The sequence below is a fragment of the Vipera ursinii genome (assembly GCF_947247035.1).
Source record: "Vipera ursinii genome assembly, chromosome: 1".
NCBI lineage: Eukaryota > Metazoa > Chordata > Lepidosauria > Squamata > Viperidae > Vipera > Vipera ursinii.
In genome coordinates this window covers 131,484,457-131,502,706 of record NC_139512.1, presented here as the reverse complement: position 1 = coordinate 131,502,706, position 18,250 = coordinate 131,484,457, and the positions used below count along the sequence as shown (strand labels likewise).

General features: G+C 38.5%; 1 protein-coding gene across 1 annotated transcript in view; it reads left to right on the top strand.

The window, feature by feature from the left end:
* Positions 1-17,400, top strand: part of CFAP221 (cilia and flagella associated protein 221) — a gene marked incomplete at its 5' end in the record, with an annotated part of 39,254 nt that extends 21,854 nt beyond the window's left edge. The window contains 13 exons of the mRNA XM_083359366.1: positions 1,213-1,302; positions 3,269-3,364; positions 5,547-5,646; positions 6,127-6,263; positions 9,108-9,188; positions 10,291-10,398; positions 10,536-10,676; positions 11,656-11,808; positions 11,887-11,987; positions 13,496-13,588; positions 13,759-13,863; positions 14,827-14,892; positions 16,651-17,400. Of these exons, the coding sequence (XP_083215492.1) occupies positions 1,213-1,302; positions 3,269-3,364; positions 5,547-5,646; positions 6,127-6,263; positions 9,108-9,188; positions 10,291-10,398; positions 10,536-10,676; positions 11,656-11,808; positions 11,887-11,987; positions 13,496-13,588; positions 13,759-13,863; positions 14,827-14,892; positions 16,651-16,774 (1,395 nt within the window). The 3' untranslated portion in view covers positions 16,775-17,400. The remainder of the gene's footprint in view (positions 1-1,212; positions 1,303-3,268; positions 3,365-5,546; positions 5,647-6,126; positions 6,264-9,107; positions 9,189-10,290; positions 10,399-10,535; positions 10,677-11,655; positions 11,809-11,886; positions 11,988-13,495; positions 13,589-13,758; positions 13,864-14,826; positions 14,893-16,650) is intronic.
* Positions 17,401-18,250: the final 850 nt, after the last annotated feature.

Sequence of the window (18,250 nt, the reverse complement as noted above, 5' to 3'; positions counted from 1 at the left end):
GTTGAAGACTGAGTGGGAAGATTGCAGGTCATGATCCTGTGACCACAAGACATTGCAAACATTGTAAAGGCGAGCTACTTGCCAAGTGCCTGAATTGTGATCACAGGATTGTGCAACAGACGTAACTTTGAGGGCGAATCATAGGTAACTTTCCAAGGCTATCGTAACGTTGAACCATCGTTAAAAAACTGTAATAAGTTGAGGACTACCTGTAAGAAGATAACATTGAGTTAAACCTTACCCTTCACAATTTATGGATGAATGTTTACCATTTCAACCTGTCCTTGGAAATAATCCATAGCTGTGTCAAGGACATTCCACTGAACTTGATTCCCATCTTTCCACTTAACCTGTATTCTCTTCCTTCAATCTTCCCAAGAACAGTCATTCTTTTTTGTAGTTCATCATCTGCTCAATGGACGTGTTTTCTATTTGCCAGTCATCACTTCATTAAAGCCCACATCATTTGTTTGGTTCAAGATTAAATTTGTTCATTCTTTTTGTGTAGTATGCTTATATCAAATCTAATAGTTCTGAGAAGAAACATTTTGAAATAGGTTAGAGAGAAAAAGAATCATATATAAATGTCTATGGAGATTCTCAGTCATCCCGGTCATGGTGGTCCCAAAGGTGCTTTTCCAAAAGGCAACTGGAGTTTGTTTTTTTCCTTGAAGAAGTTTCGCTTCTCATTCAAGAAGCTTCTTCAGTTCTTCAAGATCTTGTCTTCAAAGAAAAACAAAATCCAGTTGCCTTTTGAAAAAGCACCTTTGGACCATATATAAACCTCATTAGATTCTTGGGAAGTATAATGTTACAATTAATTTTTCACTAACAAGAGGAAAACCATGATGCTACAGTATTTGAAACTTTGTGTTTGAAAACAGCCCTATTCTGTCATGGGAATTAAGAGCCTTGGATTGTCCAGATGTTTTAGACTTCAATATCTTCTAATTCCAAACAATATAATGACAAAAAAGTGTTGGAACTGTAGTTTAAAACATCTGGCAGATTGCATGTCTGTTCCTGCCCTCCATCCACAGGAGTTTCTGTGTGGGTGGTAATAGCAACCATGTGGATAAGATACATATATTTTGCATGCAACATTTTGCTAACCAGCTCAGCTCACACTTCTTGGAAAACTACCCTAATAAACACAATGCTTTTGATTAATGTGTTTTATTCATTCATCCATTCATTTATGGTCCAAACTAGATTAAAAGAAGAGACCCCATTCTGGAGAAGGAGTTTGAAAGAAAGCATGTGGAAATCTCTGTGAAACGTATCGTCCGACACGTCAATGAGGTGTGGATTTGTTAAAAATGTTAAAAGGTTTCAAAAGGGTGAAAAATACATGGATTTACAGGATACAGCATACAAGTAAATGTTTATTTCCATTGTCAGGCTCTCTTGACAGGAACTTAACGGGAGGAGAGGTCTAGAACGTTTGGAGTTGCACTAGTGAGAATTAGATTAGTATCGCTCTGGGATCAGGTGGAAGATAGCAGGTTTTAACAGGATTCTCCTAGATTTAATTCATGTGATGTTGGTTAAAAGAAGGAAGTATGTTGCCATCATAAACCTTTGATTATGATTTAGATTAGATTTTTTTTAAAAAAAATAATTATTCTTTAATTTTACTTTTAATAAACTCCCCACAATCCTTACCTAACATGGCCAAATTCAGGGAAGTTGAAGCTTAAAACATCTGCGGATTGAAGAACACTAAGCTAGAATTTCAAAGGTAAACACATGTTCAGGTAGTCCTTGACTTACAGTCACAATTGAGCCCAAATTTTCCATTACTAAACAAGACTTTTAAGTGAGTTTTGCCCCATTCGTGAACTTACTTGCCATGGTTGCTAAGTTAGGGACATGGTTGTTGAGCCAATCTGCTTTCCCCATTGACTTTATTTATTTATTTATTTTATTTTAATTCCATTTATATCCCGCCCTTCTCCGAAGACTCAGGGCGGCTTACAAGCTTAGCAGTAGCCTTCATTCTATGTATATGCCTGCTTATTAGGGCTTTTTCACACACACCCCAAGCGGCATTATTACAAAGTCAGCTTAATTGCCCCCAACAATCTGGGTCCTCATTTTACCTACCTCGGAAGGATGGAAGGCTGAGTCAACCTTGAGCCTGGTGGGATGCGAACCTGCGCTAATTGCAGGCAGCTGGTGTTACTTAAGGAGGCATTAGCCCACTGCTTGTCAAAAGGTTGCAAAAGACACTGCAACCATCATAAACACATGCCTGTTGCCAAACGTCCAGATTTTGATCATGTGACTGGGGATGCCACAACAGTCATAAATATGAAGAACAGTCATAAGTCACGTTTTTTCGATGCCGTTGTAACTTCAAACAGTCACTAAATAAATGGTTGTAAGCCGAGGACTTCCTGTAGCAATAAGTACTGCTTAAGTAATTGGTTCAAGCGTCTCTTCTTCTTTTCTTTTATACTTTTCCCGCTTACCGCTTTGGGTGTCAGGGGAGATGCAAAGTTCAGAATTACTGAGATGGAATGTTCCATTGTTAAACTAGATGTAGTACATTAATTCGATAGCATCATTGCTTAAAATTCCAAACTCTGAATATTAATGGCGGACCTGTAAAAAGGTTAAAGCTTTTTGGATTAAAATCTGGTGGAATATGCAGAAGATATTTAAGAAAAGGATAAAGTTTTGTCCGCAATTGTTTTTACTGGGCATAATTACTGATACTACTGTTGTGGACACTAAGTTGATGTTGAACTTAATTACGGCAGCAAGACTTTTAGTAGGTCAATATTGGAAGAAGGAGGAACTGCCGACTATAGAAGAATGGACTTTAAAAGTTTCTAACCTGGCGGAAATGGCAAAGATATCGGCGTACTTGAAAGACCATTCGCAACAACGTTATATTATGGAGTGGAAAAAATGGATTGATTACATCCAGAATAAATATGGGACTAAAAAGTTTCATTTAGCATTTGCATAAGTTTTGATGTGATATTAGTATTGCTTGTAGTCATTTCATATGAGCTAGAGTGCGATAGACTTAATAGCTTATTGTTGTTAGCATAGGGCTGTTTATGATTGTTTTTACTTTTATACCTTGTATTTAGCTCTGGGAAGTCGGGGAGGGGGGAGGGGGGAAGGGGAGGGGGGGAGGGTCAGGGAGGGTTGGGTAGGGGGTGGGGGGGAGGGGTTGTTAAAGATAAAATGTATTGAAAAACTTTTCAGTAAAAAAATATTTATGGCTGCGGCTTTCTTTCTTATATGCCAATAGCGTCCTCAGTTTCAGCCTACTTTTGACCTTCTGCTTAATAATCCTTGGTATCACAAGCATAGAATTCAGCAGAGATTCCAACAAGCTGCGCGAAAGGTACTGAAACAAAAATGCTGCAGGTAAATACACACGTGCAGATACTAGCTGCAGGTACGCTATTCATTTGCACAGCCTCTTTTTTTTTTTGCTGATCCTATAGATATATGGTACTTGATCACTTTGCCTAAGAGATGAATGCTTTTTAAAATTGTACTTATTGGAAATGTTGTAGAGTCACGATGTGTATGCGCATGCATAGAGTTGTATATCTTCACCCCAGAAAAACTTTCCATTGAATTGAAGCAGAGCAGGGCGGGGGTCTATATTTGTTATTTGCATAAGAGTAAACTCTGCAGAGTTCTGTTGGCCTTTTTTTTCTGAGTATATATAATAGGTAAAGGTAAAGGTTCCCCCGCACATGCGTGCTAGTCGTTTCCGACTCTAGGGGCCGGTGCTCATCTCCGTTTCAAAGCTGAAGAGCCAGCGCTTGTCCGAGGACATCTCCATGGTCATGTGGCCGGCATGACTGGACGCCAAAGGCGCACGGAACGCTGTTACCTTCCCACCGTAGTGGTCCCTATTTTTCTACTTGCATTTTTACGTGCTTTCGAACTGCTAGGTTGGCAGAAGCTGGGACGAGTAACAGGCGCTCACTGTGCTATGCGGCACTCGGGATTCGATCCACCAAACTGCCGACCTTCTGATCGACAAGCTCAGCGTCCTAACCCACTGAGCCACCACATCCCTTCGTATATATAATAGGATCGTATAAATACTCTCTGTGTTTTATTTTTTCCATATAGAAATGCCACTCTTCATATTTTGCTTCAGTACGAAAAGTTCTAAGTTCTGATTAAAATAAAAAAATCTGAGCGTTAAAATGAAGGAATTCCAATATATATTATAAAGCTATTATAACCTTTTACATTCACAACACTTGGCTCTAAAAAAAATTTTTTATATCTGTTGACTGATAAATCTTGAAATTTAGAAAAGATGTCCCTCAATTTTCAACTGCCCTAATAAATTAAAATAATTTGAAATGTATAATCTCAGTTTAGTCAGTATTAATCCCGTTTTGTGCACTCCACATATTCTCTATGCAATTTTTCAGATGCACAACTGTAATAATACTTAGTATCAAGGAATAATATCCTATTATCTAAGAACTAAAAATTAATATACTTCAATTCCAGATTTTAATGAGACATTACATTTCTTTTCCCCACGCTGGTCGTACTCTTCTGCTGATCAAATTCTGTTTTAATAAATTCATACTATTAACTAGTTTGCTTTTAACCTGCTATTGCAGTTGTTATGTTTACTCTTTTCAAAACAGTGCTATCTTTTGAGTTAACTATTTGGGGAAATTAACACAAGATAGTTAATTTCCCCAAATAAATAAATAAGTGACAATAATAAAAGCTTCACCGTGCACTTTCTGCTTTTTAAACTGGCTCAATCTAGTTATCATGGTTATGAAGATTAACTGGCTGTGTACCATGTTTAATTTGACAAATTATAACTAGTAATTATGTAGTACCCGATTTGGAATATTTACTATGCAAAGTTTTGTGCTCCCTTAATAGTTTTTTTCTATAATTTTAGAAGTTTATTTTTGAAAATCTGGGTGTATAAGTTACAATTAGGATAAGACTAGGTTTGCAGTTTGTTTACTCCAATGTGTTTAGTCTATTATTCCCCATTATATGGTACTTTCCAGATATTTCAGACCTGCATCTTGCACAGTCATAACCTGCACAGTGAAATACCAGGTTTATTGGGGAATCTGGGAGTTGTAGTCACCAAATTCTGAGTAATTAATGCATTGGTGATCATCTTTCAGCTTTCTGTTATTTTACATCATTTCAAGATATTGGACACTTTGCAGTTTTTGACCTATTTGCAAAAAGTATGCATCCATTCTTGGATTCCATTAAAAACAGCGTATTGGTCTGTTGTCTCAAATACATATCTTTAGGGTATCTCAGTGTTTATTTATTGTGCCTTAGTTCTTAAAAAGATTTAATGTGCCAGAAGATTATTTGTCTATATGTTTTCAAGATTATTCTATAAACTTTTAAGTTCTATAAACATTTATGTTTTTAATAGAGAAAAACTGAGTGTATCACTTTCTATACTGATTGACTGAGGGCACCTAGCAAAACAGCTCAAAGTCAGAGACCACTTTTACAAAATTATTGAAAATCCACTGACTAGGTCTTAATCATTTTCATAGGTCCTGATTCAGATTCGGCTAGATAAAGTGATAAATTTGATTCATGACGTATTTAAGCGGTACAAAGAACAAGAAGAGGAAGAGAAGAGACTGATATCAGGTAAACCCTCAGAATTACACCACGATTGCCAATTTTTGCTTCCTTTACAAGTACAGGTCGTTTCATACGTTGCAATTAAAATATGTGCTGCCACAGTGTGTAAAATATGTGATGAAAACATGGAATTTATCAGATGGAAATAATTAGAAAAATATTTCCGTGAAGGTGGCTTCCGTTGTCAAGTGGCCTATGTCTTTTCATTGTGCTGCATTCCCCACTTCTTTGTTGATGGGCCATAGCTCGCAACTTTTGAGGCCACAGAACATGGTTAAATAGGTTGCCCCATTTATTTTGACTTATAAAAGTCAAGGGATAGAGCCCAAGGAAAAGATGAAAAGATACAGCTTGTCCCCTTCTTTGTCATCCTTGAAGTCAAGAGGTAAATGAGCAGGTGAAGCACCAGAATGCTTCTCTGTCACCCATCTAATGTTCTTATACTTCAGATCTTAGCATTTGTCCATGTCTGTCTCCGTGTGACAGAATGCAGCAGTTTTAAAACATCCAGCACCGCTGCTATAAACGAAGAGGAGAAGAGAATGCCTTTTGCCTTGATTGCAGCTCGAATACAGCCATTTGAATTCCCTACCTACAATCCACCACAATGGGCTGATGAACTGGTAGGTAGCACTAGCAGGATACCAACAATGCAGTCTTGAAGAATCCTCTTTGAACCCTGTTTTTTCTGAAGCCACCCATCTGTAGAACCAGCATCAATGAAGCTGTCAAAACAAGTTTGTCAGCATTATGACACTAACCTCAATTCTCTTAATTTTTCACGATTGCCCTTTTAGATGATCCTATATAAAGGTATTATCCTAAAACAGATGTCGGAATTTTTTTTTCTTACGTGAGCCAACGTGGGCATTGTCATTGTTCAAGTCAAACCTGATTCAGCAAATGTGTACATAAATTTATTTATTCAAAAATGTATAGGATCTTCCATCTTAAATACATACACTGGCTAACAACCAAATGACCAAAAATAAATTTAAAAAACTCTATAGCCTTAATAGAGCCTCAAACAAGCTATAAATAAAATATAAAAAGAAAGGGTTGGAGCATATTGAAACAGAATCAAGGGAATGGCAGTGAAAAATAGTTATTTTTATCACAGAAGAAGAGAGAGAATAGGAAGTGAGGAAAATGAATCTCTGAAGCTGGCTACCCTCATTAGCTTAGTTTTCGAAAGGCTTTTCTCTGTCAGGTTGGAAGATATTTTTTTTTATGAAAATCAAGATTTTAAATGAAAATCAAGAAACACAATAGAAATACACAGTGCTTTTTTTGTAAAAGAAAAAGGTGCCGGAACTCACACATGTCATACAACCCGCCTTGCCTACCCTACAAGGTTCCTTCCAAAAAAGGTGCCAGAACTCCGTTCTGAGCGTTCTATGAGAAAAAAAGCCCTGGAAATACATGAGCCAAGCCAGCAGCTCCTTCTGTGCCAAATCACTGCAAGAAGATGCCAGCCTACTAGCCACTCAAGTAAAAACAAAACAAAATCAATCCCCAAACCCTTTAAAATGATAGCTTTTAAGGGGCTTGGGGATTGGTTTTCTTTTGTTTTGGCGGCTAGTGGGCTGGCATCTTCTTGCAGTTATTTGGAACAGAAGGAGCTGCTGGCTTTGTTCATGTAATGTTCTATGGCAAAATCTACCGCATTTCTGTTTTTGCTACCGTTGTTTGTTTGTTGTGTGAACCAGCTAATGTAGTTTACAAACTATAGTTGTATGTACAGTGCATTTTGTGAACTCAGCCATTTGTAGTTTATTGAATAAACTATATAGCAACATAGCCATAGTATAACATGTGCAACTCATCCAGTCTCTTAAACAGTTTATGGGATGGGATAAGATGGAAAGAGATATAAAGGCCAGCCTCAGAGTTCCACAATTTCCCTCTTGGAACATAAAAAGACATGTAGCCTTGGAGTAGTAACATTGTCTGAACAGTTCTGCCTGGCCAGGATTACTCTCAATGGATGGGGTACACCAGGGGTCCCCAACCCCCAGTCCGTGGACCGGTACCAGGGCGCAGCATGGCTGAGACAGAGCTGCACAAACAAACAAAGCCCCATCCACAGGATGCAGGCAGTAAATAAAACCAGGCCCCCTCCAGTCCGTGGAAAAACCTCTCTCCAAGGAACCAGTCCCTGGTGCCCAAAAGGTTGGGGACCTCTTGGGTATAACATCTGTTACTGTATTACCTGGATTATTATTCTGGGTAGAGAATGGCAGAAATGTCTCAGTGGAGATTCTAAAAGAGCCTTGGTGGAGCAGTGGGCTAATGCCTCCTTAAGTAACACCAGCTGCCTGCAATTAGTGCAGGTTCGCATCCCACCAGGCTCAAGGTTGACTCAGCCTTCCATCCTTCCGAGGTAGGTAAAATGAGGACCCAGATTGTTGGGGGCAATAAGCTGACTTTGTAATAATGCCGCTGGGGGGGGGGGCGAAAGAACTAATAAGCAGGCATATACATAGAATGAAGGCTATTGCTAAGCACATTTGATTTGTGCTTTAGATTGTAAGCCGCCCTGAGTCTTCGGAGAAGGGCGGGATATAAATGGGATTAAAATAAAAATAAAATAAAATAAATAAATCATCCAGGTCATGATTGCCCCAAGGGTGCTTTTCAAAAGACAACTGGACTTTCTTGGTTTTTTTCTGAAGTTTCTGTCAGAACTGAAGAAGCTTATTGAAGGGATCCCCAAGTCCCAGGCCATGGCCCACTACTGTTCTTGAGCCTTTCAGAACTGGGCCGCGGAAGTGGCAGGCAAGCACACATGTGCACTCATGTGCATCCCCATCTCGCAAGCAGCAGGTTAGCACTTGTGCAAATGGAGCTGCACGTGTGCACTTGCCCACCCACGCATGGAACCATTCCCTCTCCTCCCCCCCTCCCCCACTGGTCCACAAAGCCAAAAAGGTTGGGAAACTGGCTTATTGGATGAGAAGCTAAACATTTTCAAGGGAAAAAAAATCAAGAAAGTCCAGTTGCCTTTTGAAAAAAATACCTTTGGGACACAAATGTCTGTGTCCTTGTTTTGGCTCTTTGCTGGCTCTGCCACGATGTGATCACACTTCTTCCTTTTGATCCTCCTGCAAATAATCTTGGCTGCATTTATTATACACATCATGGAGCCAGGATTCTTTTAAATATTCTCGTTCAACAAGCCATTGGTTTTGGACATAATACTAAGCTGCAATAGGTGGATTTTCTCATTACAGGAAGCAACAGAAATAACCATGTGTTAGCCTAGCATTAAATGTGAACCAAGTAAATGTATGTGTGAGAGTCATGACCAATCATGATATCTAAGGTACAAATCATGACCAATGTGATATCTAAGCTACATTATGAACAAAGTGTACTCCAATATGATACTGATGATTTTTTTTAAAAAAAAATGAGCAGAAGCACATATCCACATAACTATTTTGTTGGATTTTTTTTCCCTCCAGGCACCTGAAGTTCTGGGTATAGTTCCTCTTAAGTCTGCTTCAGTTAAAATCAAACAGCTCCACCACTTCTATGATCTAAAGGTTAGCTGCAATTGATCAAGTCATGTTCTGTGGTCAAATGCTGCCGGCATCAACTTCCCTTCGCCCTGTACGTTCCCACAGAGAGGGCCTCCTCAGGGTGCCACCAATCAGAGAATGTCGATTGGTGGCCCCCAGGGGGAGATCCTTCTCTGTGGGCGCCCCGGAGCTATGGAATCAGTTACCGGTTGAGCTCCGGATGGCGCCCGATCTTCGCTCCTTTCGTCGCAATCTAAAGACATTCTTATTCGAACAAACCGGCCTGGCCTGATGGGGGATTGGTGGGGGTTTTTATTGTTATTTTAATATTTGTATTTACTGATTTTAGTGGGCATATATTTAATTCTTTTTTAATTTTTGTAACTTTGTATTTTTTATTCTTGCCCTGTTCACCGCCCTGAGTCCTTTGGGAGAAGGGCGGTATATAAATATTATTATTAAATTATTATTAAATTAAATTAATGTACTTAATGTAGGCAGTAGTTGATATTAACTGAATGGCTGTTCCCAATGGGACATCTCCAGGTATGTAGGAGTTCAGCTCCTGCAGCCAGAGATGACAGTAAGTTCATTTCTAACGGGGCATGGGGGGGGAGGGGCTGGGATTTTACAGGAGCAGAATGTTCGGAATATAGGGATTTGTAAGGCTTTGGATCTGAAGCAGAAAAGGTCCTTGAGGGACATGCCTCTCTTGTTGGCCTCCTCTCCTGGGCTCCCACGGTAGCCATGCCACCATTAAGTAAGGAGGCCCCAGGAGTGCTTCAGTGCCCACTCCAAAGCACCTTCTCTCACCCTATCAGTACCTCTTACCTCAAATACATACAGGTAATCCTCAGCGTGCAACCCCAGTTGAGCCCAAACATTCTGCTCCTAAGTGAGATATTTGTTAAGGGAGCTTCGCCCCACTTTAGAACCTTTTCTTGCCACAGTCGTTAAGCAAATCACTTGTTAAAGTTGGTAACACGGTTGTTAAGTCAATCTGTCTTCCCCGTGGACTTTGCTGGTCAGAAGAATTGCAAAAGTGAAAAACGGCCCTAAGTCACACTTTTTCAGGGCCGTTGTAACTTGGAACAGTTACTAAACAAACTGTTTGTTTTATCCCAAGGTACCCCAGCATTTCAATAGCATGGCATATCAACCATTCTGTGTACATCATGCAGCCACTAGTTACAAGGTTCCAAAACAATCTCAATTTCTGAGGTCAGGCGCAGAGGTAATTAGTCTGTTTGGTGTTTTACTTTACTTTTTCAGATTATTTATTTATTTATTTATTTATTTATTTATTTATTTATTTATTTATTTTTGGGTCCTGTTATGAACATGCAATAATTTTCTGCCTTTTTTTTTCAGGAAGAGCTAATTCCGCTAATACGTGCTTCTGAAGAAAGGCGCTCAGTTGCACAGGATGAGGAACTGGACACTTCCCTCTTAAACCTGAAAGCTCCTGAAGCTTTGCTTCACTCTCCAAACCATCATCCACTTCAAATTTTTGTGAGTAAAACAGACAGAGGTAGGAAACTGGGACAGTTTGTCCCCACCAACAAAGGGTGAGGAATACACACAGATAAGATTGTTGCTGTATAATTTTAGGACAGTTGTATTTGATCTTGCTCATATGCATAGATACATACACACACACACACGTACATTTTATTTAATATTTGGACAATAATCTACCTAATTCAAGATTAATTAACTGTTTGCTGAGATCTTGGGTTTTATTCCTGTTGCTGAATGTTTCCCAGCACCATTGAAGTGTGTTGATTGGATTTGCACATGGTGCTGAAACCTGGTGTAATTTGTTTGGTTTTGGCTTAGTATTTTGATTGTATTTCACACTGCTGGTTAGTGGAACCTATCTTATGACTTAGCATGTTGTGAGAATGCAACCACTGATGTTTATTAAATAAATCTTAAGAGTATTCCCTAAACGAACAATTCGTCCCAGGCAAAAAATGTATAGCCCTTTCCGCTCCAGTGACAGCACTCCATCAGCAGCCAAGTACCATTTGGCCCTTGGACTGAAGCCTTTTTTAAAATGCAACCTCCAACTATAAAATGGTTTTCAAGCATGATTTATTTAAGCACCAAACCTCACCATTTGAACACCATGGGTGAGGTTTGCCTAGCCCACTAAGATACAAACCAGAGAGGCTACTTTCCCACCGCAGAAAAGGCGCCAACTATATGTTACCACCATGACTGAACTCAGCAAAAAATAAAAATAAAAAATCAGGATCACTGATCAGAACTTTCAGAATTGCTAAGCTAGTAGTCTTTCTACCAGACTCAGCGTGCCATCCTGGGTGACTCGATTTTATATGCTGATGTGCTTTCTCTTTGATGGCAGTAAAAGCTATAAGATAACTATAAGCTTTTCTTTCTTTTCCTTCCCCAATTACTTGTCACCCCCACCCCCAGTTGGCCCAAAGGTGTTCTTGCTTAAAGATTTCTCTTCTTTGCTTTTCAGAATCCTTGCCCAGGACTGCTTGATCTCAAGCTACCCCTGCCCTATACAGAAACCAACATGGAATATCACATTTGCCCTCTTCCAAAATTTCCAAATAGCAATAAATACCCAAATGGCACTGCAGTTACACAAAAGAAGTTTCTTCATCATAGGGTAAAACTTGTCACTGGAATTTTAACAGCTGGTAGGGACGGTGGATAGCTTTTCCTAAGATGTTTATGGTCATTTCAGGAAGTGATTCGTGGTGTAACTAACTGGAGAAAATTCCCATCGGTTATCAATTCAACCTTACCGGGCACGTCCCCTGTGAATAGCGTGGCAATGCCATTCTGGTAAGAATATATTTTTTTAATTAAAAGCATCTTCACTCTATAGAACAAAGTGACCTGTTTTCACTCGAAATACTGCTGAAAATGGTAAAGAGAGTTTCAGCAACGTAATAGAAGTATTTAACCTTGTAAGAAGCTGTGGAAAGCCCTTCCCCAAAATTTCTCGATGCTTAGAGACTATTTTTCTTGAAGGAAAATGCCCTCCAAGATGTTTTAGATCCCCTACATTCCCTTGTTGTTTGTCGTATTTGATTAGGTTGGTTGAAGTCAAAAAAATATCTAGAGAGGATTAAGCTGATGCCTCTGCTGTAAAATAGTACTGCTTTTAGACACAGAATATAAGTTGATTATACAGAATGTTTTTGGTATCCTGCTCTTCCGCTGTTTAGGTTCTTAAATTTATTAGCTAAAGTCAGTAGCAAACAATCTGATTACTGCTCATCATTTAGTATCTGGCTCAGAGTGAATGATTTAGCTATAGGTACAGGTCCTGGAGCTTGCAGTTGTCTTATTCTAGGGCAGGCATATTTAATAGAAAATGAAACATAGTTAAAGTGTGAAGCATTAGGAATGCTTTTCAGAGACCAGAAAAATTATACTTTGCTTCCAAGTAAAATGGGGGGAAATGGGAAAATGACTGAACACTTAAACCAGTATGGCTTATTCCACAGATCATAATTAAAGCAAGTTAAAGCAAGTTTGAGCTTAGCAGTGTGTGAAGCTAGACACCATATATCCTAGATTGTTAAGAGGAAACAAGAGGTAAAGCATGGAAGAATAGTAGAATACAGGCAGTCCTTAACAACAATTTAGTCACTGTTCAAAATTATAACGGCACTGGAAAAAAAAATGACCATTTTTGACACTTTGTAGCAGCCTCATGATCAGGTGATCAAAATTCAGATGCTTGGCAACTGGCTCATACTTATGACCGTTGCTGTGTCCCAAGGTCATGTGATCATCTTTTGCAACATTTTGATAAGCAAAGTCAATGGAGAAGCCAATTTCACTTAACAACTATGTTACTAACTTATCAACTGCAGTGATTCACTTAATTATGGCAAAAAAGGGTTGTAAAATGGGGCAAAACTCACTTAACAAATGTTTCACTTAACAACAGAAATTTTGGGCTCCCTTATAGTCGTAATTCAAGGACTATCTGTAACAGGGAAGATCCTGTAATGAATGCGTCTCCTGTTTGTTGTAATACATTTTACTTTTAAACTGCTTGGTGTTGTATTAGAATATGATAATGTGCTTCATTTATTTTTCATTTGAAAGAAAAGCATGTACGGTAGATAATCAAAGCCAGGAAAATGACATCAGTGCTATAGTTCATCCATATTCAGCCTGAAACCTTCCACTTGAGTTAGAGTGCAATACTTCTATGGATTAGGGGAAAGGTATTGTAGTCCCAACACAACTGGAAGACCTAGCCATAAGGTTAATTTCAATTGTCCTTCTTACCACGTGCTTCCCTTAACATCTCAATATGATTCCATTTTCTGCAGCCTTGATCCTTATAACCCCGACATGCTTCCCGAAGTTGTGCCTCCAATTCTGCATGAGTTACCAAAGCAAGACAAGGAAAATGTGGTTGACGAGTAAGTTTTCTCTCCACTGTTCATTCAGGATAATTCTATGGCGTATCAGGCACTGGGGTTGAACATCATAAGCCGATGCTTATGTGTGGACACCTAATTAAAAGCCCACAAGATTGCTGCTTGCAGTCAGACATCTTAAAAAGTAAAATAATTGGCAACTTAAATTTTAGAGCAATTGAAGGAGAGGCTGCCGTCCTACTTACACCACAGATGATAAAAGCCGAATTTCCACAGATTGACCTCTCAGCGGAAGAGAATAAATCAAAAGAGGGAAGGTATGTCTGTTTCCACTGAAATCTCATGCAACCGCAAAACCTACGCTCTGATCCTTAAAAATGTGGATTGCAGGCAACATGCAATTGTTCTGAGCAGTAAATGCAAGGGTAGAATATCATGAATGGATAGCTGGGCCATCTCCTTTGTGTGAGAGAAAGAGAGACTTAAATGCTTCGTGAAACTTAGTAAGAGTCTGTAACTATGGATGGTTTTGCCCTTAAGCACAAAAATAAGATAGGGTTAGGTACAGAGGGGGTTCCAACTCAGAAATATAGTTTTTGTAGCAATGGTTAAGGGCAAGGAAGTAAAATATTTAATCGACCTTCCCTTGAGTTACAGTCTGTAGTTGGAGAAGGGGTTTTTATATTCCTAAATAATAGTTCTTTGAACAAAAAAATGTTGCCACTTTCCCTATGTTTAACGCAAGCTTGCTTGGATTTTTGTGGCGAATCAATACGTTTTATAATGCTGACTGACAAATATTTAGCATCTAGGCTTGATTACGTTTTTATGCTCTTAGAGTCTCAAGGCAACTAAGATGATGGTTAGAATAGTCCCCTAAATGGGTGTTCCCATGCAGCCAGCCATGGTGCCCAAACTGCTACATTGTGCCATCATAAATTGCCACTGGTTCGGTTTCTGGAGAGCCTGCTGTCAGATGTATAATTTAAATTGCGTTAAGCTCCATTTAAATCACATTCACACTAATAAAAAGTGTTGGTGACAAGCTTACTCATGCAGGGATGTTCGTACAGGCAGAGTTGAGAAAGGAGACTGGTCTATCACCCTTTGCCCTATCCCTTCACTTATAAGTTATATTAATTTATTTCTGAACACCAAGCCTTCTAAGACATTCTGGAAAAGTTAAATGTTTGTACACTCCTTTATGTCATTCTATTGCTTATAATAAAACTATGGAGTGGGGTTTTTTGACAATTATTTCTTTTTTATTTCTCTGATAGTGAAGGAAATGCAGAAGTGAAAGTTGGTTCTTTTATATCTCTAAATAAATCTCTGCCTGTTTCCAGGTAATGGAACTATTTGAATTGTAAATGCCAATGAATTGCTTTACTATTAGAGTGGATAGAAATCATACTGAAGTGTATTGTTAGATGTGCAAAGGTTACTTACAGTCATATTCAGTGGATTCGAAAGAGCAAGGGGACAAAGCTGGATGCCCTCAAGAAACTTAGTAAGGAAACTAAGAAAGACTGAATTTTACTAAAATTCAGCAAAGAATTGCAAATGTTGACAAAGCAGTGGGGCTTACTTCCAAAAAGGCCTAATAATACTTTAATACTAGGTAATTTCTCATTCTTTAGCAGTTTATTCTAATTTGGGCTTCCTTAACTGACTTTATTGAGATTGGAAGGCTTCTCACTTTATTTGGCTTTATAAAATCTCAATAATGACACCAGTGGAGTTACAGAATAAAAAAGAAATGAATATATTTTAAAGAAATGGTTTTTTAGGATATTACAGTCTTGCTTTTTTTTTTAAAAAAAATGCCATCACAGAAGGCTGTTTTCACAGAAGGGCAAAGTGATGTCACTTTTTTAAAAAGCCCATTATTTTGTCCTAGGGCAGAGTTTTTGGAACCTGGCAACTTTTAAGAGGAATGGAATTCTGGAAGTTGGAGTCCATGCAGTATCTCTTAAAGTTGCCAGGTTCCAAAAACTCTGTTCTAGCACTTTAATACAAAATGAAGATGGGATGTAAACATTAGCTTTCATTTTATTCTACAGTTCTTTAGGATCAGTCCTCCAAAACATACTTTTCTTTCTCTCCTTCTCCCATCCCACCCACCCTCTCACTTTCCAATAGATAAGATCTTTTCCCTCCCTCCAATGCTGTTTCTTTCACGGTCAGTTCTTTCCGAGCATGTATAATGTTTTTGTTCCTCCCCTCATTTCCATAACACTTATCTGAGGGAACACCTGCTGCCGGCATCAAGCTCCCTTCCTCCAGTGCGCTCCCACAGGGAGGGTCTTCTCAGGGTGCCGCCGATAAAAGACTGTCGGCGGATAACACCCAGGGGAAGGGCCTTCTCTGTGGGTGCACCTGACCTCTGGAACCAGCTGCCCATGGAGCTTAGGACTGCCCCCAACCTCTGCACATTTCGCCGGGACCTGAAAACCTGGCTCTTTGAGCTCTCCGGCCCAGGCTGAGAATTTTTAACTGGGGTTTTTAATTCTAGGGATGATTTAATCTTTTTTAATTTGTTTTTAACTTTTGTATTGGTTGTTTTAAATGCCCTGTAAACCGCCCTGAGTCCTTCGGGAAAGGGCGGTATATAAATTTAATAAAATAAAATAAATAAATAAAATAAAATAAAACATTTGGAAACCACTTAATTGACTCTGCTCCCTGAGGCAGAGAGAGAAAACTGGTTTTGCCTTCTGATAAAAACCGGCACCTTAAGGAGTAGTTAATTTTGTCAAGATGTTAGCCAGGGTATCCAGCTTGGAAGGCAAAACTAGGACAACCTAGTCAAAACAGAATATGTGGTAAAAATAGAATATCTTTCTTTGGCCTGACTCTATTTGTATTCTAAGAACAATTTTAAACAAGAGCAGACCATGGATGATAATATAAGATCATATTTCGAGTCTTCCAGGTATGATCCAGATATATAACTTTGACAGCAAATCTTTTATTTTCCAAATCATCTGTTCTAGATATTTGCTTAGCCTTGTTTATTTAAAACAGTATTTCCTTTTACTGGTCTAAAAACAACCTAATTCGTGTGTTCTCACTCCAAACTTTTTCTGTATTCTTATTTCTAGTGATGTGAGGGACATTGTGGATTCATATGTTGTGAGTCAGAAAAATATATATGGCCGAAGGGTTACAGAAACTACGGAGAAGCTGAAAGAGAAGGCCATTGACAAGACTATAATCCTAAATTAAATTGTCTCCTTGAATGTTTTTTAAGTACCAATCACATTTTTCTATGCTTCTTTTAATGTGAGTCACCCCTTAGGAACATACAACATTCTAGAGATTCAGGAACAGAACATTCTATTCTGTTCCCCTTCTACACTATGTTAGACTAAAGAGGAATGAAACATTCCAGCATTTTTCTATTTCCAAATAATCACATTTTGCTGATCCTTAGTGCCTACTATTATACTTCCATACAAGATATTATAACTTTGCAAATTAAATTGTATTTGTGCAGGAGCTTCTGCTACACAAAATGAAGCATAGATTTCCCAGGTACTAAGATCAACTTTGTACAGGAAAGAGTGTCAAATAAGTCTAAGTGTGTGATAATCCTCATTGGGTAATTTCCAGTTTGATCTTCTGTGTTCCTTATTTCTTTCTCTCATCTCCTGTGTGGCCTCTTTGATTACTGTTGTTAATATGTATATATTCATCCATCCAGTTTAAATTCCTAAACTGGCCTGTGCATACATAAGCCCATCTACATTTTGATATATGTCCATGTATAGTGTTGTCAGTCTTCTGTGAATGAACATTTACTGTTTTCCAATAAAACATAGAGAAAGTACTACATTCTGTATTTGTGCTGAGTGGCTGTAATATGAATAGTATTACAAGCTGGACTACTGTGAAGTATGATTCTCTTGGATTCCTGAGTCTAACACAATGGCTGTTCTTTAGACTACAAGTCAAATAGATTAGGTCAGGAGTAGGCTGGGTCAGATGGTTTGAACTTTAATTCTTATTAGTTGTATCCAGCACAGCCATGGATAAGGGACTAGGGGCAGAAGGTCACAGTTTAAAAGAGCTGCACTAATTTGCCAAGCCCTGAAAAAAGCTCATTAAGAAGAAAAGGTGATCAGGAATAAGCAAACACCTGGCCCTGGTCACAATATGTATCGATTCAGAACCAGTTTAAGATGATACATAAAAGTTGTCTTAGCAGTGGCCAAAACAGAGAGGAAGTCTTAGTTGAAATCACAGCAAAGATGAGAAAAATATCATGCAAATGTCCAACAAATAAGCTTGCTACTGTTGAGCATGACACAAATAAATCTGCTTCATTTTCTCCATTTTTTTAATGAGATTAATTTGTTCAGCCTTGTTGCCTTATATCTGCTTCACCTGTCAAAAGTTTATGTATGTAGTAATATTCATATTAATACATTGATTCATGGCTTTCATTGACACCTGAAATTGTGTTACAAGGGACAGATTTATGGTGTTTTTTAATGTCTTAAAAGCTGGAAAATGCTGGTGATTTTTTTATGCTTGAGGTTCACAGAAAAGCACTGTATTTTCTGATGTTAGAATTACATAATTAGGTGAATTGTACTGCTAACTGCAATTAGCCGCTGAAGTATGGGGTTTGTCTTAAACTATAGGATTATAGGAAGAGAAGAAAAATAAACTGACCTGAATAACAAATAGATTTAAGCC